This window comes from Acomys russatus, chromosome 1 (assembly GCF_903995435.1).
Source record: "Acomys russatus chromosome 1, mAcoRus1.1, whole genome shotgun sequence".
NCBI lineage: Eukaryota > Metazoa > Chordata > Mammalia > Rodentia > Muridae > Acomys > Acomys russatus.
This window is the reverse complement of record NC_067137.1, coordinates 66539814-66564506: the sequence shown is the minus strand read 5'-3', so window position 1 is coordinate 66564506 and position 24693 is coordinate 66539814. Positions and strand designations below refer to the sequence as shown.

Below are 24693 nucleotides of genomic sequence, written 5' to 3'. Positions count from 1 at the left end.
ATGAACACGGCCACATAGGTGTGCACACTCACCATGCACACACAATTAGAATCAAATAAAAACGGCAATAGACTGAAATCTCTGAGTGACAATATGATATAGAAATTAGCTAGGCTTTGGACTCAGGTCTGGGTATAACCATGAGCTCTTCCATTCATTGCTGATAACGCATGTGGTAACTACCTTGCCCTTCATTGATAAAGACAGATAACACAGCAGGGTATGGTTGCCCACACCTTTAGTCCCAGCACTCGGGAGGCAGGCAGATCTCTGTGAGTTCAAGGCCAGCCTGGTCTACCAAAGGACAGCCAGGGCTATTACACAGAGAAACTCTATCTTGGAAAACAAACAAACAAACAAGACAGATAACAATGTCTATCCTGAAGGACTGCGAGGAGTCCACACAGGAAACACAGTTCTCTAACCTGCAGGACACAACGTAATCATTTTACTCTCCTGGAAAGTTATGTTGGCAATATATTTCAAAATCTAAAACTACTGTTACTCATTTGACCCAGTAATTTTATTCTGGCCTGATAAACATTTACTTCTAGGGGGTTCAATACTTAAAAGCTACAAATATATAACGAGTGTGTCAAAAATATGTTTAGCATATTTTAGAGATTAGAGTTAAGTGGCCAGGTGTGGTGGCCTATGCTTGTAACCCCAGTACTCAGGAGGTGAAGGCAGAACGATGAGGAATTCAGACAAGCCTGGGCTACATGGTGAGTTTCAGGCCAGCAAGGCAAACCCCAAGGGGCTGAGGAGATTGCTCAGCGACTGAGAGCATACACCGCTCTTGCAGGACTGATTTCCATTCCCAGCAGCAAATTGGCGGTCCACAACCTCATGTAGCTCCTACCTCAGAGCCAGTATAAAGACACAAGAAAATTGGAGCGAGGGAGACAGATAGCCCGTGGGTACGAGCACTTGCTGCATAAACATGAGGTCTTGAGCTTAGATGTCCAGCGCTCACAAAAACACCCAGGTACCATGCCTGGCAAGTCTGTAACTCCGGTGCTTGTCGGGGGTGGGGTGGGGTACACAGGATTGCTGGGGCTTGCTGGCTGTCAGCCACATACACACATACCACACACATATTCAGCGCGCGCGCGCACACGCACGCACACATGCACACACACGTACACACACATTAAATGATTTCATGACAAAAAGTCTATAGTACAGGGCTGGGGAGATGGCTCAGTGGTTAAGAGCACTGGCTACTCTTCTAGAGGTCCTGAGTTCAAGTCCCAGTAACCACATGGTAGCTCATAACCATCTATAATGAGGTCTGGTGCCCTCTTCTGCCCTGCTGGCACAGATGCAAATATAGAGCACTTATATTCATAAAATACATTAAAAACTTTAAAAGTCTTACTACTAAAAGCACCATCTAATTGCTTTAAATAAGTGCTTGCCAACAACTCTCTGCTCTTGGTCTTTTAACAGGGGCTATTAGAACACCTTTCCCTACTTCCTGTTTCCTACTGATCAATGAGCTCCTTTATTTATGCAGAAGTAGAGTGGACAGATGCCTGCAAAGACCAATATTCTTTGCTTCTCTATACATCCTTGGCTAATCCGAAACTTTGTGCAGATCAAGCGGGCCTTGAATTGGCAGAAATCTTGTTTCTGCCTCTAGATGCTGGGCCATGGGTGCGCACTACCACACCCAGCCTTTCAGATTTTTTTAAGAGTACTCACTCCCCATTTCCTTAGGGAGCTTTGTTTATGAAGAATAAAGTGTAATTTACCCATCTTGTCTTCAAAAGCCATTTAGTTTCAGATGTTCTCTGAGACGATTATCACCTCACTCGGGTTTTAATGGTAATTTTCAAAGAAAAGGAATTCTCCTGCCTGTTTTCTGAATACTGACATTACCACCATGCTCCGTTTTTTTGTTTTTTTTTTTTTAATTCTCTTTTAATGAAAACACATACATACACACCAAAAGAGAAAAAGGGGTTGGGGAACCAGAAGTAAAAGGGAGAGCCCTTAAAACCCAAGAAGAGAGAATGTGTAAGAGAAACAACACTTAAGTTTGACCTGATAAATAGTTATAATAATCACAGCACTCGGGAGGCAGAGGCAGGCGGATCTCTGTGAGTTTGAGGCCAGCCTGGTCTACAAGGCAAGTCCAGGACAGCCAGGACTACACAGAGAACTCCATTTTGAAAAACCAAAACAAACAAACAAACAAACAAAAGTTATAATAGTAGATCTAAGGCCAGGCCTAGTAGCACATTCCAGTAATCAGATCACAAAGCTAGACAGCAAGGCAGGAGGATTCTGAATTTGAGCTCCAATTGAGTTACACAGTGGGATCCTATCTTAAAAAAAAAAAAAAAAAAAAAAAAAAAAAGCACAAAGAAAAAAGGGGGATGGGAGAAAAAGAAACAATGGACAGAGGAGATAAGGCCACTCCGTAGAAATCCCAGGGCTATCCCAGAACATTCACTAGCTCACAGGATAAAGCTTGTACACCTCATCAGTATCCCTGAGTTCTCACTCACACAAATAACTGAGTAACTACAGACCAACCAAGAACTGGAGGATGAGTCATTCTAGCAGCAACCAACAACATTAAGGGTAATTCTATGTTCCTGTGACCTCTGACACACTTTTAATTGATTTCAATTTTTCTGCTAAAAATGACAAACTCACATATCTCTTTCTCTGTCATAATTAAGCAAATATGCAAGCTAAGCATTACTTTTCTATGCTCAAAAATCTACACCAGTGTAACGGGGAGGTAGAACTGCTGACAGTGCAGGCAGCACGGGTTATTTAATCCAGAGGTCTAGGTTTGAATCCTGGCTTTACCACTTACTTACACTGTATGATGCTGTGAATCAGTGACTTCTCTGAATCTCAGTTCCCCTCCCTATAAAGGAAATACTTCTTCCAGAAAGTTATTACTAAATGCTACAGCTAAGTAAACAGTAGCTTTGATAAAATGTAAATATTTGCCTATTTACTGTAAAATTAGCAGTATTTGTGGTATACCTACAAAATACCAAGTAGTCTGGAAACTACAGAAGGTGCTAATCCCTCAAAGAGTGTTTAGAGAGGAGAGGTTAAGAGTCAGGGCCTTGGTGGTGGCGGTGGTGGCGGCCTACGGAGTGAATTTCAGGATAGCCAGAGCTACACAGAGAAATCCTGTCTCGAAAAACAAAAACAAAAAATAAGAGCCAGGGCCTGAAATATAAGTTGTGGCGAAACTAGGAAAAGTGCGAAAGTGCAGATGTTTTGGACAAGAGAGTCCGAATGACTAGAGGGTAGAAGGGTACATGCTGGTGAAACAGGAAGTACTCTGTAAACTGAGCGGACACTAAAGTATCAGTAAAGACAACACAGAACTAGTGCAGGTGAACAGTAGTGGCAGATATGAGGAAGGATGCAAAAATAGGATGAGTCACTAAGTAGATACCGAAGTCAAGGAGTAAAAGGAGACAAAATTAGCTTTAAGCATTTTGGTCCAGGTGGCAGATAAAGAGGAAATAACTAAAGGAAAACCAAAGGAGGCCTTGGGAACTACAAAAGAGGAAGCATTTATAAAACATTTGCTTTGGTTGTTTGTTTGCTTCGAGACAGTCTTACCATGTAAACTAGCTTGGCCTGGAACTCCCACGTAGACTGACCCTGAACTCACAGAGATCTGCCTTCCTCTGCCTTAAGAATGCTAGCATTAAAGGCACATGCCACCACGCCCAGCAAGCATTTAATTTCTGACAAGTTGAGTTTATAATTACCCACTTAAAAATGGTTCATAAACAGTTGGTACAGTTACTTTGTATTTAAAATAGGATCAGGGCAGTAAGAACATTGCTCAGTGGTCAGAGGCGATAGCTACCAAACCAGACAACCAGGATTCAATCCCTGGGACCCACATGGTAGAAAGACAGAAAGGGCTCCTGAAATTTGTCCTTTAACCCCAACCCCTGCACCATGGTGTGTTTGCTCAAGTACAAGCACACATGAGCAAGCACACACACGCACACTCCAATAAATAAATGTAATAAAAAAGTTTTATCCCAATACAATAGAAATAAATTTACTTGTTTATAGTTTCACTGACCACACAGCTGACAGGGAGGAGCTCATCAACAGCTGGTTAACCAGAGGTTGCAGAGGTGGCTTGTCCGCCTATTCTGGTTTCATGATTATCGGTTCATCTCCAGCTACGTGAAGTCTCTCTGACAGCAGGGGTGGAGGCCGATGTCATAAAAGAGCAAGTGACTTGGGAAGAAGTCATCACGGCTTTCTATCTGCAAAGTTCTTGGTCTATGTTTAGAGGCAGTATGGGCTCCTAAATATATTTTGTGGCTTTTTTCTCAGAGTAGAAACAAGAAAATACGCTTGTTTCCTACTCTGCAAGGAAACAGGAGGCAAGGGCAGTACCAGAAGAAGCTGGTTGTTTACTTTAGGGTCAGCCTAGATAGTCTAATTTGGCCTTGCCCTCTTGATCCTCCTGCCTTCACCGTTGGAACTGAATGCTGAGGTTAGAGCAGTATGCCACCACACCAGCATCCAAAACATATTTTTGGAAAAATGAACAAATGTATTAGGCCTCAAGATATCAGCAGAGATGGCAGACTACCTCTGACTCGACCTTTCAGCCAACATTGGATAATTCCTGGTTCTCCACCATTCTGGGTTCTCTCACTGCCCCTGGCCACCCTACCTATGCAGGGCCTTGCACTGTCCCAAAAAATATCCCCGGCAGCGTTTCTCATTTCAGAGACTCCGAAATAAACACCGAGCTCAACAAAACACAAGCCTTTACACAACTGGAACCTGCGAAGGCACTCCTCAACAAGGCAAGGTGTGATTGCTCCAATCCAGGCCCAAAGCTAGTTCCAGCGGGGGACCAGTAAATGCTTGAACTGTCTGTAGAGCGAAGGAAGTCACCTGAGCAGACACATTGCTGGCACAAGTGCAGCAAAGTCATTCCAGAAACGACAGAACAAACCTACTGCGTAAGCAGCCCCAAAGACAACCTGATCCATGCACATCCCACCCCTGCAGTGAAATACTCTCCAAAGGAAAAGCCAGGCCTCTTGAGTGTAGGGAGTCACATTTCGCTTCCCTGTAGCTGCTCAGGCCCATGCGTGAACTCAGAACTTAGAGGAAATACAGTGGGAGATGGGAGACGTAACCAATAAAGGATGGAAATCCCCACACCTCACACTTCCCAGTTAGCACTGCAGAGGACATGGGCACTCAGACTCAAGTTCCCTGCATGGAAGTCCCACCCCCCCCACCCCCACCCCAATCAATCCGCAGCTCACACGCAGGGCAGAAGAGCTTTCCAGACTACGCTTGTCCAGATTGCTGCTCTAGCCACAGTCTTAACTGTGCCGTGGATTCACATGTAGAGGTTACTGGGGTTTTGTTGTTTTCTAAAGTAATAACTCTTGTAAGTCAAAAGCAATACACAATATACAACAGGAAGCCTCTTAAATGAACTGTGCTACCTACTCCATCAGAAATGTCATCTAGTTGCTTTAAAAACAGAAAAAAGACCATATTACCACTGACATTTTTCTGGGTTTGGGGATGTTTTGTCTTGTTTGAGACAGGGTCTTACTAGGTGACCCTGGCTGGCCTGGAACTCACAGAGATCCACCTGACTCGGCCCCTGGAATTAAAAGCCTCTGCAGCCACACCCAGCAATTGTCAGCATTTTCAAAATGTTTAAAGGAGACTTCCACTCCACAGTGAGGTCCTGAACTGTTCTCACCTTACAATAAACATTAAGTATACAGTGTTAAGTAAGGGGAGACGCTACAGAAAGAAACCATGAAGGATGTGCTGTCTTATGACCTCCCTCTGCAACACTCTTACCCAGAAAGCCCATGTGGATTTGTGCATGACAGCAGCTCCCTCTAGCTGTGTGTGTGTGGTGTACGTACGTGAAGGCCAGATGTTGCCATTGGATGTCTTCCTCAATTATTTCATTATTATTATTATTATTATTATTATTATTATTATTATTATTATTATTATTATTATTTCGTATGTATGTATGCATGGTGTGTGTAGTCGCATGTGTCATGGCACATGTGCAGAGGTAAAGAGGACGACTTTTGGGAGATGGTTTTCTCCTACAATGTAGGTCAACCACCTTATTTTTGGAACAGGGTCTCTCACTGGACCCGGGGCGCACAAGCTCAGCTCAGCTGACTCCACTCCCTAGAATGGGGGTTACAGATGTGTGCCACTATGTTCGGCCTCTCCATGGTTACTGTGGAGCTGAACTCAGGTCTTCATGCTTACATGGCAAACACTGTCAGACCGTAAAGTGTTGATTAAAATTTTTTATAATGGCAATTTAAATCATATACAAAACAGACAGAATGAATCCCCTGAGCCTATAAACTAACTTTACCTGAGGACTCAGGCCAATTTTGTGTCATATGCAACCCCACCTATTCCATGCCCCATTTTTAGGTTAGTTTCCTTATTTCCTTATTGTTTTGAGGCAAGGTCATGTAGCCTAGGCTGGCCTGGGACTCACTATGTAGCCCAGGCTGCCCTTCAACCCATATTAATCTTCTTGCCTTATCCTTTCTAGTGTTAGGAGTACACATGTGAAACTCCACACCACCCTACTCAAATTCTTTTCTTCCTTCCTTCCTTCCTTTCTTTTTTTTTCTTTTCTTTCAAGACAGGGTTTCTCTGTGTAGCCCTGGCTATCTTGGACTCACTCTGTAGACCAGGCTGGCCTCGAACTCACAGAGATCTGCCTGCCTCTGCCTCCTGAGTGCTGGGACTCACATTCTCCTATTTCTCATCTCTTCAAGTCCTGCAGAACAATCACCTATAGCTATAAAGCTGATTCCTGAGGCATCACATACTCTGCTCAACATGTGAAAACGTTACACTTCTACCTTCAGATACTAAAGGAAGGCAAAGAGGTCCTCAGTAGAGCTCTGTACATCTGAGACATCAACAAGGATTTAATGTCCTCTTCTTGCCCTCCAACCTGACAGCACAATATTCAGAGTGCAATCTGATACACTCGGATCACCCGTCCCATGCTACTCTTGTCTTCGGCGCTCCACCTTCAGCTCTGCTCCACGGGGAGAGCTGGCCTTAGTTCCCTTTTTCTGGATCAAGAAGCTGCTTGGCAACAGGAAACCTTAACATCAAAGCGCTCCGAAGGGACACTGCCAGCCATCTGCTCCAACCTTCTCTGTTTAAAGATCAGGAAGCAGAAATGAAAGCAGCAAGGTAACTTTCCCGTGACTACAGAGAAATCTGGGGGCTGGACAGACCATTTTGTTATTAAAAGCTCTCCCAGAGGACCTGAGTTAGATTCTAAACACCAGGTATAAGCCCAGCTCCAGGGAGGCCAACATCTCTGGTCTCTGCTGACACTGGCTCTCATGTACACATTCCCACAAACAAACCCATCATTTAAAAAAAATTTTTGTTGTTGTTGTTTTTCTTTTTTGAGATAGGGTTTCTCTGTGTCCTGGAACTTGCTCTGTAGATCGGGCTAGCCTCGAACTCAAAGAGATCTGCCTGCCTCTGCCTTCCAAGCGCTGGCATCAAAGGTGTGCGTGAGCCGCCACCACCATCCAGCCATTTAATTTCCTGCATCTGCTTCCAAACTGCTGGGATTCCAAAGTGCATGAGCCACTGAGCCTTTTATTACATTTTAATCTCTTAAAGTAAAGATAATCCATTATGAAAATCGTCAGAAATATAGTGCATACTTATCCTTTACTAAATACAGAAAATATCTTATTACATTTCTTAGTAACCTAGTAACTCCTAAACATGACTTCATCCCTTAGCTTCTGGCACTTCTGCCCACACGTACCTCCTAACCAAGCATCCCTCTCACACCTGCCCTAAAGCATTCTCCACGCCAAAAAACCAGCCCTGTAACTCTAGAAGAGCCATCAAGCATATCCCTACCACGTAAGACAAAATTCACAGACACATTAAAAGGTAAGTACAAAAAAAAAAAGTACATTGTGCCGGGCATGGTGGCGCACACCTTTAATGCCAGCACTCAGAAGGCAGAGGCAGGTGGATCACTGTCAGTTTGAGGCCAGCCTGGTCTATAGAGTGAGTACTACAGAGTACACAGAGAAAGCCTGTCTTGAAAAACCAAAAAAAAGAAGGAAAAAAAAAAAAAATGGCTCAGTGGTTCAGAGGATCCAAGTTCAATTCCCAGCACCCACATAGAGGTTTACAATTATCTGTTACTCCAGTTCCAGAACACTCAATGTCCTCTGTGGTGCACAGGCATACATGTATACATGAAATAAAAACATTCAAAAATCCAATAAAAACCAAACAAGAAAAAAATGAAGAACAGTGCAGAAATAGGGAAAGTATTCCAAAGGAAGGAAGAAAGGCAGGCAAGCAGGCCTCTACACGGATGCCCATTGGTGAATGTGTCTGTTGTGTGAACCTGCAAAGTGAAGGCCACAATTCAAGTGACTGTTCTCCTTTTACGTTGCAGACTCCTCAGCACCTACTGAGCTCCCTAGTTACTTCTCCTTTATAACCAAAGTCCTTTCAGGGACACACTTGGATGGTCCAGAGATCACGTGTCTACCTTCAGGTTTTCAATTGTGGAGTTGAGGAAGAAAGAAAGGGTTAGATAAGGCTCAGCAACTGTTACAGGTGCACTGGGGCAACATGTCCCCAAGTTAAAAACTAATTGTTTATGAATGGACATCATAAATAAGTACATCAATAGTACATGGCTGAAAACAATGTAGAAGAAGCTCAGTGTGGTGCCTTCAATCCCAGCACTCAGGAGGCAGAGGCAGGTGGATCGCTGTGAGTTTGAGGCCAGCCTGGTCTACAAAGTGAGTCCAGGACAGCCAAGGCTACATAGAAAAACTCTGTCTCAGAGAGAGAGAGAGAGAGAGAGAGAGAGAGAGAGAGAGAGAGAGAGAGAGAGAGAGAGAATATGTAGATAACACAATTTCTTGGATTTTTAAAAGTCATTAAGCTAAAAAAAAAATTAAAAAAAAAAAAAAGCCACTAAGCTCCCCAAAGTTACCATTTACTACATTTTTGTTTTTAATCTGGGGAAGCAGAACCCCATGCTTTATCTTAGAAATAGCAAGCTCTTCAAGCTCAAGACAGAAAGTTCTGGAAACTGATAAAGAACTCAATTTATATCATGTACAGTGTCCAGCTGCCACTCAGACCACAGGAGGGATGTCTGCCCTGGGCCGTCACACAATTAAAACCCCTCAGCCCTGTGGAAGGTGGAGTGTAGAGGTGCACACCTTTCGTCCTAGCACTAGGAGGCAGAGGCTGGCAGCTCTCTGTGAGTCAAGGCCTGCACAGTCTGCATAAGGAGTTTCAGGTCAGGCAGGGCTACACAGTGAGCGCTCATCTCAAACAAAAACAATGCCTTCCCCCACAGTCGGCCTGTATTACGTCAGTTCTTACAGTGCCATCTTGTTTGCATCACATGTCACATGAGAAACATCAGAAGGCATCCCTTTTCTCGGTTAACTAAAGAGATGCTATCAACCAAGATTGGTGGTTTGATTTCAATGTCACTGTAAGAATTCAAACAAATGTACCACACAGAATTTGCCTTCCTTTTTTCTCTCAGAAAAAGAAAATCCCATGCTCCTGAAATTATCTGAAAGTTGTAGATGATAGGATTGTCAGTGGAAACCACGGGCATCACAACTTCCTTAGCTGTCTTCTATAAATGTTTTGTAATAGGTACACTTTGTTTAGTGTGTGTGCATACAGGCCACGTGTGTGTGCATACAGGCCACGTGTGTGTGCATACAGGCCATGGGATGCAGGGAGAGCTTAGCCAACCGCTCTGTGGGGTTAGTCCTCTCCTTTCCCCACGTAGGCTTTGGGAACAGGAGTCAGGCTTTCAGGACTGGTGGCAAATGGCCTTCCCAGCTAGGCCGCCCTGCCACATGGCTCCCTTTGTAATGCATGTGTTTGGGATGTGCATGTATGTACTATGTGTGTGAGTGTGTGTCTGGAGGCCAGAGGACAACTGGAGTGGGCGGGGCTGCTCTTCACACCTTCCGCCTTTCGTGAAACAAGTCTCTTTGTTTTGCTGCTGTGCAAACACGGATATCTGGCTTGGGAATTTCCTGGGGATCTCCTGTCTCCCCCTTCTCTCTCTGTAATACAGACCCTTGCTCTGTGTCGGGCTTTCATGTGGAGATTTGGAGATTTGAACTCAGGTCCTCATGCTTGTGACAGCCACCTCCTCAGCACCCTCCAGCTGTCTATTTTAAATGGAATTCTTTTTAAAGACAGCCCAGGCTTCCTGTCAACTCTTTCATTAAGATACTATTTGATGGGCTGGAGACATGGCTCAGCAGTTAAGAGCACTTGCTGCTCTTGCAGAGGACCTTGTTTCAGTGGACACTTCCTGTAACTACAGTTCCAGGTGAGCTGACACCCTCCTGACTTCCACAGGCACCAGGCATGCAAGTGGTGCACAGACATACACGCAAGCAAAACACTCATATACATTAAAAAAAAAAAAGATGATATTTGAAAGCAAAGTAAGGAATATACATCTCTCCCACAGCCTAATTCAAAGCTAAAAAGAGGTGGTCCTGAGCCAGACACAGTGGAGAATACCTGTAATCCCAGCACTCAGAAGACTAAGCCAGAGAAGGGCTCAAGGCTGGCTTGGACTACATTGTAGATTTGAGGCTAGCATGGGCTATACAGTGACAACCTATCTGAAACAACAAACAAATAAAAATAATTAAAACCATCCACTGTCTGACACACACACACACACACACACACACACACACACACACACACTCTGCATATCATAATTCCACAGCTCAAGACACTTCAGCTCCCAAACTAGCACCAGTATTCCTGAAGGATGTCCCGAGGAGAATTAATCTGGACCACTATACACCAGCATCAAATTCTGGCTAACCAAGAACACAGCACTTTGTCAAGGTCAACAAGCATCACGTTGAACAGGCTGCTAAAAAGTTTGATGACATTGACACGGCCAAGATGAGCATCTGATGAAGTCACTAGAGAAAACGTTTTTGTTCATCTCGCTAACTCATGCTCTGGACACTGCCAACAAAACTGGAGCCATGTAAAGTAAGTCCAGCTAGCTACTTCTAAATATAAGTTGTTTTGCCATTTTAGAAAGTGGTCTATTTTTTTTAATGAATTTACTTCTTCTTATTTTATATATAATAATAATATTATTATTAATTATATATTATATAATAATAATAATAATAATATTATTATTATTATTATTATATACACCTGAAGGCCAGAAGAGGGCATTAGATCACATTATAGATGGCTGTAAGCCACCATGTGGTTGCTGGGAATTGAACTCAGAACCTCTGGAAGAGCAGATAGTGCTTTTAACCTCTGAGCCATCTCTCTAGCCCGCTAGAAAGTGGTCTATTAGGCTATATAATTAGAGACTTGCAAAGATAACTAGAACAGTTCTTTCTCACTGATACTATTTATTTTTGGTTTTGAACAAAATTTCCATAAAATGTACCCATGTACTAGTTCTAATTTTAAAGGCTACTAGAGTACATTTCTAAACCAGAAACATCAATAGATATAGCTCCACATAAAACAACCCCCAAATTCTTACTTTGTGTGTCTGCACGAGTGTGTGTGTGCAGGTGCCTGAGTGCAATTGTGCAGAGGCTGAACTGCACTTACAGAAGATACCTATGGGTGTTTCCTGCTATTGCTTTCCAACTTAACTTGGTGAGGCAGGGTCTCTCACTAGTCTGGAGTTTCCTCTGGACTGATTGGCCATCAAGCCCTCACAATCCTCCTGTCTCTGCCCCTCCAAACACTGAGGTTAACACACACTGCCATACCTGGCATTTATGTGGATACTGGGAATCCGAACACAGGTCCTCAGGCTTGCAAAGCAAGTACTTTACCCACTCAGCCACCTTCCCCATGCCTCAGTAATTTGTAAGACTACAAAAAGGCTTGAAATAAAACATTTTAAAAAAAGCTATTCCAAAGTATTTTAAAATACTTTGTAGGGAAAGCATTATTTATTTATTTATTTGAGACAAGGTTTCTCTGTGTAGCCCTGACTGTCCTGGAACTCAGTCTATAGACCAGGCTGACCTTGAATTTACAGAGATCCATCTGCCTCTGCCTTCCAAGTGCTGGGATTAAAGGTGTGCACCATCGGCGGCTAGCTAGAAATATTTTATTTAAGGTAAGAAAAACAAAGAAAGCTACTTAAAAGTGAATCTGTAAGCCAGTAGGTGGTAGTGCACACCTTTGATCCCAGCACTCTGGAGGCAAAGGCAAGTGGATCTCATGAGTTCGAGGCCAGCCTGGTCTCCAGAGGGAGTTCCAGATCAGCTAGGGCTACATAGAGAAAGCCTGTCTCAAAAAAGCCAAAAAGATGAGCCAAGCTTAATGGCGCGTGGCCCAGCACCTGGGAGACAGAGAGGATCTCTGTGAGTTTGAGACCAAACTGGTCTAAATAAAGAGGACAGCCACGGCTATGTAGAGAGACCTGCTCTTAGAAAAATAAATAAAGGGCAAGTCAGGTGTGGTGGGCATACACCTGTAAAGCCGACATCTGGGAGGAGTCCGCAAGGAGTGTGGCCACGGTGCCTGCCCCGTTGTTGCTGTTGTAAGAAGAGTGTGGGCACGGTGCCTGCCCCGTTGTTGTTGTTTCTTTGTGCTCTTCCCTGAAAACCCACACAATTAGTCTCTGGCTAAATTATTTGGAATTCTGCTTTTTTCAGTTAAAATTCACACCCACACCTCTTCTCTTCACCTAATACCACTCACCTAACCAAAAACAAAATGCCAGACATCTGTCAGTTTGAGAAACTTCCAAATCCTTTAACAGGACTGACTTGCCCAATAGCCTGGAGTTAATACGTTACGCTATTGCCACCTGGTGGCTATACTGGCTAAGCACAACAAACAAATGTTTAAAACAGGAAGTGTGGGTGGGTAGTGGCTCACACTTAAAATCCTGGCAGTGGGAGAAGCTGAGGCTGGCAGCTTGTCATGAGTTAAAGTCTAAATTTGTGCCCAGTGAGTGGTGCACACCTTAATCCCAGCAATTGGGTTGGGGAGGGAGACTGAGAGGCGAAGACAGTGGACCTATGTGAGTTCAAGGCCAGCCTTGGTCTACATACTGAAATCCAGGAAAGACACTGTCTCGGGGCTATGCAGAAAGACCTTGTCTCAAAAACAAAAACCAAAACAAAAACCCCAAAAAATAAGAAAATAGTAACAACAACAAAAAACTAGTCCAGTGGTGATGGTGCATGCCCTTAACCCCAGCCCCAGGAGGCTGAGGCAGGCAGATCTCCGATTTTGAGGCCAGCCTGGTCTACAGAGTGAGTTCCAGGATACCCAGGGCTACATAAAGAAACTCTTCCTGCCAGGCAGTGGTGGCGCATACCTTTACTCCCAGCAGAAGCAGGCAGATGGCGGGTGTACAAAGCAAGTCCAGGACAGCCAAGGCTAACACAGAGAGACCCTGTCTTGGGGTGGGGGAAGAAAAGAAACCCTTCTTGGAAAAAAGAAAAACAAACAAACAAAAACTCTGCTTGTGTCTCACAATTAATTAAAAACAGAAAAACTAAAAACTTGCCTTCTTCGCTCTTACATTCCTGGAGGCTATTTTCCAGCCCGGCTGCAACTGAAAGCAGCTGGGAGCTTTGAAACCCCTAACCCTGGGCCTCCCTAAGCCAGAGGCGTTAAATCGGGATATTTAACATAGGGAGGGGAAAAAAGATGGGGAGGAGTATAAAATGTTTAGGAGTGGAAAATTTTCTGAAGCTGGCACACAGGTGGCGGGGAGCTCTTCCCTGGAGCCTCAGAAGTAGCTTGGCAACACCTTGACTTCACACTTCTCCCTTCCAGAACTGTGAGAGCACAGTTTCTGTCTTTTTTTGTTTGTTTATTTGTTTGGTTTTTGGTTTTTGGTTTTTTGAGACAGGGTTTCTCTGTGTAGCCTTGGCTGTCCTGGACTCACTTTGGAGACCAGGCTGGCCTCGAACTCATAGCAATTGTGTGCCTCTGCCTCTGGAGTGCTGGGATTAAAGGTGTGCGCCACCACCACCCGGCAGTTTCTGTCATTTTATGTCATCCAATTTGTGGCATTTTGTTTGGGCAGCAATTAGAGTATCATGAGAAACTAATACAAAGGCACAAACAGACTTGAAAATTGTCTGTATAGAGTGTGTGTGTGTGTGTGTGTGTGTGTGTGTGTGTGTGTGCATACCATGGCACACGTGCAGTAGTCAGAGGACCACTTATAGAGTCAGTCCTTCTGGTAACTTGGGTCACTAGGCTTGGTGGCAAGCGCCTTTATTGGCTGAGTCATCTTGCCAGCCTCTGTGCCTATTTTTGATTCATGTTCACTTGTAATTCTCTCTTTGCTATATTTGCTATGGACACAGTGCAGACAGATAGAGAGAGTTGGGTTATAAGCTGTCATGTGAGTGCCAGGAATTGAACCCAGGTCCTCAGGAAGAACAGCTAGTGCTCTTATGCACTGAATCATCCCTTTAACCTTTATTCAACAAATTTATCTTCACTGATATCTCTTGCCCCTACCACTCTCTAGCCATGAACAATCCATCTCTTTCTTTTTTATTTGTTTGTTTGTTTTTCGAGACAGGGTTTCTCTGTGTAGCCTTGGCCATCCTGAACTCACTTTGTAGACCAGGCTGGCCTTGAACTCACAGCGATCCGCCTGCCTCTGCCTCCCGAGTGCTGGGATTAAAGGCGTGCGCCACCACGCCCGGCTATCCATCTCTTTCTTATTCTTAAGCATTTCTTCTTCTTCTTCTTTTTTTCTTTAACAATTTGACTTTTTTAAAGGTTTATTTATTTATTACTTATACAGCGTTCTGTCTGTATGTACATCTGCATACCAGAAGAGGGCATCAGATCACATTATAGATGGTTGTGAGCCACCAGTTGGTTGCTGGGACTTGAACTCAGGTCCTCTGGAAGAGCAGGCAGAGCTCTTAACCTCTGAGCCATCTCTCCAGCCCTATTCTTAAGCATTTCAAAAGCAGATTTATACTGAATGTGCTCCTTCTGCTCCTCTAACCTGGCTGAACTTGGCCCTGCCAGTCTTGTCTAACCTTGGTTACTAAGTCACTGTTCATCAATTCTCTTCTGACCAAATCCCCATGGTGCCATCACCTCTTTGAAGTCTATGACACTGCACCGAGCACTGTCCTGTCCGCTATGGGATTCTCTGACCTTCCTTCCGTGCTGCTGTCCCCACCCATCCCTAGCAAGTTCTCAAATGAACCTACTGCCCTTCCCTCTCTTACTGGACGAGCTCAGGCATTCTGTGGATGTGGTGTACTAAACCTCCGGCATTAACTCTCCTCTCAAAGCTTGACCCCTGCCCTCACCTTTCAGAAATAAGAGTATCATCCTGTCCTACAACTGTTTCTGAGCAATGCTGCTCCAGGGAGAGGGAAGAAGAGAAATAGGGGATGCCCACTTCAAAATTTGCATGTCCTTCCATCTTCCTTCCTAGGCACTGTAAGCAAAGCAAACGCCAGTCTGTCCCCTAAGGTGTCCTCTACTTCCTGTTTGCTTGTTTCCAGGCCCTCTCCTACTAAAGAATTAGGGCACAAGGAAGAGAAAAGGGCACTATGGGGAGCCAAGGATGAGTGGAGCCAGCAGCTCAGGGAGCTGGGCTGATGAAACACATCAAATCTTTCTGCTGTCGCAGCACTGACCACCTAGAATCTGAAACCGTATACACGGGGCGGACTTCATCTGAGCTCAGATCAGCATAGCAAAGTGAACTAACTACACTTCCTTCTATTCTTTTAGAATAAGTGTTGAGAATGAATCCCACCACTGCGGAACCATTGGAAGTGTTAAGCAAAAGAATCCATTTAGGGGTGCGCCATAACTGGGGAGTGCCTGGGAGAGGGATGGAGAGGTGTCCAAGGAGACAGAGATGGTTTGAAGGGGCTCCCACAAGCCAAGTCAGGGAAAATCAACATAAATGACAGCAATGGATCCTAACATAGAGAGTCATGGAAGAGTCTTCATGTCTACATTGCTGACAAAAAAAGAGAGTGAAGAAATATTTCATACAATATAATGTCAGTTACTAGATGTGGGAAGAATTGAAAAAATTACAAAAGCACCTCTTTGCAATTTCAAAAGTAGAGATCCCATGATGCTAAAAACACTGGGCACAAGGGTGAAAGGTGACATTCTATTAACATGGTCTGAGGGTGTTACCTCACAGGTCATGTATTAAGCACGAAAGGGGAAATGTGCCTTCACACTGAGAGATCCTGCAATCACTCTCTTAATCAAGTGGTCAAACAGCCTCAGAGACTGAGACTTGTAGCTTAGGGGCTGGAGTGCTTGCCTGGCATATGGGTAGGAGACCCTGTTTCTATGCCCAGTGTCACAAAGCCAAACCCTGGCCCCAAGCAAATGAGCATCAGCAAGAAAGGTTAAGTTGTGTGTTACACCAAGAAGCATATGGCATGTAGCAGATTCAAAGGTCTTTGCAACAAACTAATGAAGACTAAACAGACAATTAAACAGCCCACTGTCTTAACCAAAGACCAAAATAACATCATCTGATCTTGTTTAAAATACAGAATCTTAGGCATCATTGCCGACATCTCATTTAGAATTTGAATTCTAAGATCTTCTGATGAGATCCAGATGTGATGGCGCACACCTGTAATCCCGGCCCTCTGGGAGGCAGAGGTAGCTGGATCTCTGTGAGTTTGAGGCCAGCCTGGTCTACAAAGTAAGTCCAGGACAGCCAGAGCTACACAGAGAAACCCTGTCTCAAACAAAGCAAATAAAGCATCTAATGATTCACAGAGACAAAATTTGAGAAATCCTGCACCAAATTAATCATTTTTACTATAGGTTATCTAATCCTAAGTGGTCATATAAGTGTGCAATATTGATGGACTCAGCAGCTTGATTTATCTATACATATGTATGTAGGCCCAATTTTCTTATCAATTATATTTTATTGTGAACTTATTAAAGGAGCCTACCCTTTTAACAACCCAATTAACCCAAACAACCAGAAAAGGATATTAAAAAACACTACAATGAAACCTTAAGGCTATCAGTCCCTGGCATAGTCAGCAGGATTTCAGCAGACCAGCAATTCCACAAAAGTTGCTGCTGCAACCAGGAGCAGCAACTGGAACCTCAAACCTCAGCTGGAGTCCAAAGCCTTGAAACTTTCCCTGGAGCAGTTCTCTTTAGGAGCCTCTAGAAGTGCAGAGATGAACAGCCAAAAAGCAAGTTCACATCTAAGTGGTAAATATCCCTCCCACACTTGAGATCAAAACAGAAACAAGTTTATCTCCCCTTCATATGTACAGATATATAACAATAATATTTTATTTTTATTTTGAGACAAGGTTTCTATGTGTAGTCTTGGCTTTCCTGCACTCACTTTGCAGACCACGCTGGCCTCAAAGTCTCAGCAATCTGCCTGCCTCTGCTGCCCTGAGTGCTGGGATTAAATGTATGAGCCGCCTCAGCCCTGGCTACACAATAACAACTTTTTAGAGATATATTTTTATTTAATGTGTATGAGTGTTTGCCTGCATGTGTATATGTGTGTCAGGTGCTGGTGGAAGCCAGAAGGGGGCACCAGGAAGGAACTGTAAGCTACCATATGGGTGCTGGGAACTGAACTGAGGTCCTCTGTAAGAAAAAGCCCACAACAGTAATTATAGAAAATGAGGTCATATGTTTGAGATGGGGGCACAGGAGGAACTGAAGGATGGCATGAGGAGGAGGCAGGGGCTGGAGCTTACAGCTCTTGTTCTTACAGAGGCACCAGGCTCAATTCCCACAAGATGACCTGCTGGGATTAAAGGCATGTGTTGCCATGCCCAGGGAGGCATTGTTTTGATACTCAATGTTTTACTTTATTCTGAGGATTAGGGTTGTTATAGAACATAGGAACTGGTAGTGATGGCACACGCTGGTAGGATTTGCTGAAGGAGGCGGAGGCAGGAGGATCACGAGTTTGAGGCCAGCCTGGGCTACATATTTTCAGAGGCAGGTGGATCTCTGTGAGTTCGAGGCCAGCCTGGTCTACAATGTGAGTCCAGGACAGCCAAAGCTATACAGAGAAACCCTGTATCCAAAAACCAACAAAACAAAAACAAAAAACAAACAAACAAAGAAAACCAACCAACCAACGGGGGGGAAAAAAAAAACCATAGGAATATTTTTTGAAAACTGTTAAGTCAAGATAAGAAGACAAAATAATGATCACTTCCTGATTTTATTTGGTAGATTTAGGCTAGGCATGGTGGCACACGCCTTTAATCCCAGCACTTGGGAGGCAGAGGCAGGTGGATCAATGTGAGTTCAAGGCTAGCCTGGTCTACAAAGTGAGTCCAGGACAGCCAGGGCTACACAGAGAAACCCTGTCTCCAAGAAGGAGGAGGAGGAGAAAAAGGAGGAGGAGGAGGAGGAGGAGGAGGAAGAGGAGGATGATTTAGTGAAATGATGGGCAGCTTTACTCCAAGAAAGGACATCAGAGAAGCGGATGGTACTAAAGCAGGAAGATGTGTAGTTTGAGGCCAGCCTGGCTTTACAGAGTGAGTTCCATGCCATCCTGGACATGACAGTATCCTGACTCAAAAATATGCAACTTAATCTTAGTTCTCAGCATAATGTCCTATAGATAAGCAAAATGAAGTTACTATAAATAACAAAGATCAAATTCACTATGAAGGAAATGTTAACATAATTTTGTTGTTATCCTCAACTGCCTTAACTAGCAAGGTTATAAGAAATGACAGTATTTTCATAAGAATTTGTTGAAGAGCCAGCATAGTGGCGCACACCTTTAATCCCAGCACTCAGGAGGCAGAAGCAGACAGTCTCTGTGAGTATGAGGCCAGCCTTGTCTATAAAGTGAGTTCCAAGACAGCCAGAGCTACATAGTGAGATCCTGTCTCAAAAACAAAACAAAACAAAACAGAAAAAGAACTTGCTCAAAATTTTCCTTGAAACACTCAGAGGAAAAAAAATAGGTACCCGCTTATTTGACTACTGAAAATATCATTAGATATAATAAGACTGAATTCAACAGATTGTAATATACCCAATTATTCTACAAAACTCTAAATTAATTTGTGGAAGACTGGCAATTGTGGCCATGGGCTAACTCTAGCCTACTGCTCGTTTGCATGAACAGTTTTTTTGGGTTTGCAGGGGCAGGGTGGATGTGCATGTGTTTATGGGTGTATACAGGAGTGGGTGTGCCCATGTAAGTACATGTAGAGGCTGGAGGTAAACTTTTGCAGTTTTCCTTCATCACTCTCCACTTTATACCTTGAGACAGGGCCTCTCACTGAGCCTAAAGCTCCCTATTCCATAAGCATGGACCATCATGTCTAGCTTTTACATGAGTGTTAGGCACCTGCACTTGGGCCCTCAAGCTGACACAGCAAGCACTTTACCCACTGAGCCATCTTCCTAGTCCTTGTGAAGAGTTTTAATGGAAGAGTCACAGTCATTCATGTATATATTGTCCATTGCTGTTTCAACTATAACAAAGCCAAAATGTTACAAGAGACTGCATGGCTCACAAAGCCCAAAATATTTGTCATTTGGCTTTTATAAGGAAAAAACCTGCTGGCCTCTGCTCTAGACAAGCAATCTAAGAACACAATAAAGCCTGCTGGACTCACCTGAGGTGTCGTCTTTTTATATTGGTCACCACCATCTATCACATTCCTCATGATTTTTTCCTTGAGAAATTCATATTCTTCTGGACTCAAGTGAATAGACTCTATGGTTCTGCCACAGCCTGAACACTGGCCACTGTAATTGAAATGTTTTGTATTAAATAATGTCTTGGAAAATAATTTTTCCTAAGATGAGTAACTCCAAAGCACAAGGAAACAAAAACCTACTATTACTACTACTACTAACAACAACAACACCACCCTTGCGCCTGTCACATTTGGTTGAATTTTTTTTTTTAAACCTGAAAATATTACCTATCAGTATGCCAGAAAACCCAGAAGAGATGATTCTTAGGCATCTAGATGAAAAATAAAAGTTTTTCTTTTCTTCTTTTTTCTTTTATTATTATTATTATTATTATTATTATTATTATTATTATTATTATTAAATTTTGGTTGTTCAAGATAGAATTTTGGGTAGCCCTGGCTGTTCTGGAACTCACTCTGTAGATCAGACTGGCCTCAGACTCAAGGAGATCTGCCTTCTTCTGCCTCCAGAGTTCTGGGATTAAAGGCATATACCACCACCTCTTGGCATGAAATTTTATTTTTAATTATGTGTGTGTGTGTGAGTGTGTGGGGGTATATGCATATGAGTGCTGATACAAGCAGAGGCCAGAAGAGGGCAGAAGATCACCTGAAGCTATAATTGTAGGCAGTTGTGAGCCCCCAGGTAAGGGTGCTGGGAACTGAACCAGATCCTACAGAAGAGGAAGAAGAACCGTTGTGCTGTCTCTCCACCTCCTCCTATTTTTAAGTCAATGCCAACAGAACTTCCTATAACTGAATCAAACAAATTAAAGACAAATAATGGCCTTTACCTTTTCTGGATTGTGGTGAACTGTCCTTTCCATTGTCTCCCAGGAATACTATAAAAAAAATTACAAAACCAAATTATCAATAAGTTAAAAATTCCTACTGGACCTAAAGACAGACAGTCACTGTACAACATTCTGCAAGGAAGAGCTCGGAGAATTCCAGAATGCTTTCTGAGGATGGCTTCCTCCATGGCTGGGCTGGGGTTGGGGTTAAGGACTAGATAGTACTCTACTAGATCCTAAAGTATCCTTTTGGCTCTTCTCCTGGCATAACCCTCCTCCTCTTCAAGCTTGGCTAAGGGTTGGGCATGGTGGGACATGCCTTTTATTTCTAGTACTAGGAGGCAGAGGCAAGCATACCTCTGTGAGTTCAAGACCAGCCTGGTCTACACAGAGAGCTCCAGAATAGCCACAGCTACATAGACCCTGTCTCAAAAACAAACAAACAAACAAAAACAGCAGCAGCAAGCCCCATGTCTAAATCTACTTTCACTGGAAGTGTGCAAAAAATGGATATAATTTTTTTTCTTTTTTCTTTCTTTCTTTCTTTCTTTTTTTTTTTTTTTTTTTTTTTTTTTTTGGTTTTTTCCCAAGTGCTGAGATTAAAGGTATGTGCCACCATGTCCAGCTGATATACTCTTCAAATCACACGCAACTCTAACCTTCTTCATAAAACTGCTAGACATGGCGCCTGCTTGGAGTAATTTCTCTCATCTCTTGTAGTGCTGCTGTCTCATGGACCAGTGCCAGGAACGGCCTTCCTAGTTAGATTGAGGATGGCATCCTAACAGAGATTATGCCAGAAACACACATGGCTCTGGTGTAATTACAGCCATCCAAAATTTACTTATTGACTTATTCACTCAGTCACCATATCCTCTCTTCTTATATAAACTGCCATTGCTTCATATTGATTCTTGATTCCGTTGCCTTCTTTCCTTGACCAATTAATCCAAAACCTTATCATCTGTCACTCAAATCCCAAACTGCATTCAAAGAAATATCCCAGCACTAGGGAGGCAGAGGCAGGTAGCTCTCTGAGTTCAAGGTTAACTTGGTGTACAAAGCAAGTTCCAGGACAGCCAAGGGCTACAGAGAAACCCTGTCTCAGAAATAACAACAACAAAACAACAAAACCAAACCACAGGTATCCCCATTTTCAGTCTTAATTCCTTTCCCCTCAGCTCTTTTCATTGTTCTGACACTTGTTTTTCTGAGATCTCAAATTCTACTCTAAAACTAATGATCTTGAAAACGGAATAAAACCCAAACTCCTTGGTAATCCAAGATCTTCACTCTTACTCCTCTTCCGATCCTCACTAAATATATTAAGATAGTTAAACATGACTGTTGCCTGAAAGTTCTGCAAACACGATATATAATTTTAAAAAAGAGAGAGAAAAGAAGGTAGGAGCTTTTAGGAATGGCCTGAAATAAACCAATGGCGAAGAAACGAGAGTAAAAGAACGAAGCAATAAGCAGCTATCTGACTAGTAGCATGAGTCAAAGCAGAGTTTGGCTAAACAAGAAAAGACCCAAAGTAAAAAGGATGCTTTTCCATGTAAGGCTTGGGTATCAGGGTGGGTCAGGAACTGCCCCATCCACTCTGTTCATTGTAAGCGCTGAAGCCAGGGCTCACAGACTAACTATAGCACATCACTTCAGTCAGTACTTCTGAAAAGAGGGATATGATCACGGGGTAAAGTGCTTGCGGCACAGGCATGATCTGAGTTCAGGTCCCCAGAGGCCATTGTGCACAAGCCTGGGCCAGCAGCCTGAACCTGTAACCCCAGCAAGATGGGAGCAGAGACTGGCAGATGGCCGGGCTCACTAACTCGGAGCCTAGATGACCTGCTCAACTCTAGGTACAGTAAGAGACTCTGCCTTAAAAGCAAGGCGGAGTTTAATTTAAAAAAAAAAAAAAAAAAAAAAACCTGAAGTCAACCGCTGTTCTTCAGACATGCATACATCCCGCCCACCCGAACCTTTTTCTTTCTATGATATTATTCATGTTAGAGGCTTCAGAAAATAAAATAAATTCTAGTTCTAAAAGGAAGAGATCTATTTACATCAAAAAAGGTGCTTTATTTCTGGGTTTTCTTTTTTTAATATTTATTTATTATGTATACAGCGCTCTGCCTGCACATATACATGCAGTCCAGAAGAGGGCATCAGATCACATTATAGATAGTTGTGAGCCATCATGTGGGTGCTGGGAATTGAACTCAGGACCTCTGGAGGAGCAGTCAGTATGTTCACCCTCTGAGCAATCTCTCCAGCCCTTTCTTTCTCTCTCTCTCTCTCTCTTTTCTTTTTTCTTTCTTTTTTTTTTTTTTTGTTTTTTTTTGTTTTTTTTTGTTTGTTTTTTGAAACAAGGTTTCTCTGTGTAGCCCTGGGTGTCCTGGACTTGCTGTGTAGACTAGGCTGGCCTTGATTTTGTTTTTGTTGTTTTGTTTGTTTGTTTGCTTTTGAGACAAGGTCTCTCTGTGTAGCCTTGACTGTCCTGGACTCGATTTGTAGGCCAGGCTGGCCTTAAACTGGCAGCGATCCACCTACCTCTGCCTCCCAAGTGCTGGGATTAAAGGCGTGGGCCACCAGCACCTGGCCTCAGGCTGGCCTTGAACTCAAAAGAGATCAACCTGCCTCTGCCTCCAGAGTGCTGGGATTAAAGGCGTGGCCACCACGCCCATCTTCCTACTGCTTTAAGAGAATATTTTGTCTTAAGAGAAGCAACTCTTACCTCAAGGTGAGAAAGACATAACCCGACTAAAAGGAGTCTCAGCAACTAACCAACACCACAAAAAAGGAACTACTTTTAAAAATATAGGCACTAAGATAAAACACACATACAAAAATCAACATTACCTTTCAAACCACGCTTTTATACTGTGTGCAAATGACTCTCCAGGATACAGCTGGTTAGTCCTTAGATATAGTAGAATGTCCAGGAGATTGCTTGAATAGTGATCATCGGCTATGTCCTTGCCAAAATCAAAGAAGGCTTTTAAAGTGTCCAACAGAGGAATGAGACTATGCCCCACCAATTCCTGATACAAACTCCAGGCCACGGTCACATCTTGATGAAGGAGGGCTCCCTGTATACAGTCGTCGTAGTTCTTTCTTGAAGGGGTCATGACCTTTTTCATGTCTTCTAACAGCAGCAAGGCCTCTCTCCATCTGTCCGAGTGGCTTAATCCCCGGATGAGAAGGGTGTAAGCGCCGGATTCTAAACTCTTGTACCTGGCTTTCATGATTTCATAGACATCGATGACTTCCGATGTCTGCCCATGAGAGACACAAAGATACAAATACTTGACGAGTAAATTATACCCCACAATGCCATTGTTCTTCCCTGCCACCCATGCCAGGAGAGACTTAGCCACATCTACACAACTACAGCTCTGTGCCATCTGTGAAATGACCAAGTCTTCAAAATTGGCCTTTCCTTCGAAGTCTTCTTTAAGTTTATCCCACTCTTTGGAATTCAAAGGTCTAGTTGGCAGTTGTATAGTGCTTCTCACGGGTGGCAAGGCATGACCACTATCCTGAGGATTCTTAGTTACGTGTGACCTCTTCTTAGCTGCCCCAGCAGCAAAATAGTGAGGATCAGAGGAAATCTGCTTATTGCTGTCATTACGTTTCTTCAGTGTTCTAGCCTTGGCAACCAGCAGATTCATTGCTTTGCTATCTGGAGGGGACGTGGGCTTAACAGAAAACCATCTCTGTTGGTTCCTGGTGACACAGTAGACCGTGAGAAAAAAAGGGACAGAAGAGGTCACAGGGCCTAGTTCCAAGTATGGGCTGGTCTTCCAAAGTTTCGGAAAGCTCCGAAAGCCAGACAAACAGAAGGTCATTGTGCAGGGAGTTGAATGAGGCTTAAAAACAAAACCGTTCTACTATCCTACGTAAAATTAAGGGAGTGGGGGTTGAAGACAGTTGAAGCACAATTTTTGAAAAGGAACTTCTGTCTCTCCCTTACAAACAAATCAAGATTATGCTTTAGGGGCGATTTACTGGCAAGGAAAGCACGTGAGGTCTCACCATTAAACAATGATCCAGAGACACCCCACACCAGTTATCAACCCCTAAACCAGAAGACAGAACGAACGGTCCTG

General features: G+C 43.5%; 1 protein-coding gene across 2 annotated transcripts in view; it reads right to left on the bottom strand.

The window, feature by feature from the left end:
- Positions 1-24464, bottom strand: part of Prorp (protein only RNase P catalytic subunit) — an 84948-nt gene extending 60484 nt beyond the window's left edge. Inside the window, exons 1-3 of one of the 2 annotated variants that reach the window (XM_051146243.1) lie at positions 23444-24464; positions 20582-20629; positions 19704-19836 (exon numbers count right to left, since the gene is read on the bottom strand). In XM_051146243.1, the coding sequence (XP_051002200.1) occupies positions 19704-19836; positions 20582-20629; positions 23444-24432 (1170 nt within the window). In that variant the 5' untranslated portion in view covers positions 24433-24464. The remainder of the gene's footprint in view (positions 1-19703; positions 19837-20581; positions 20630-23443) is intronic. The other variant, XM_051146254.1, reaches the window with a different exon arrangement.
- Positions 24465-24693: the final 229 nt, after the last annotated feature.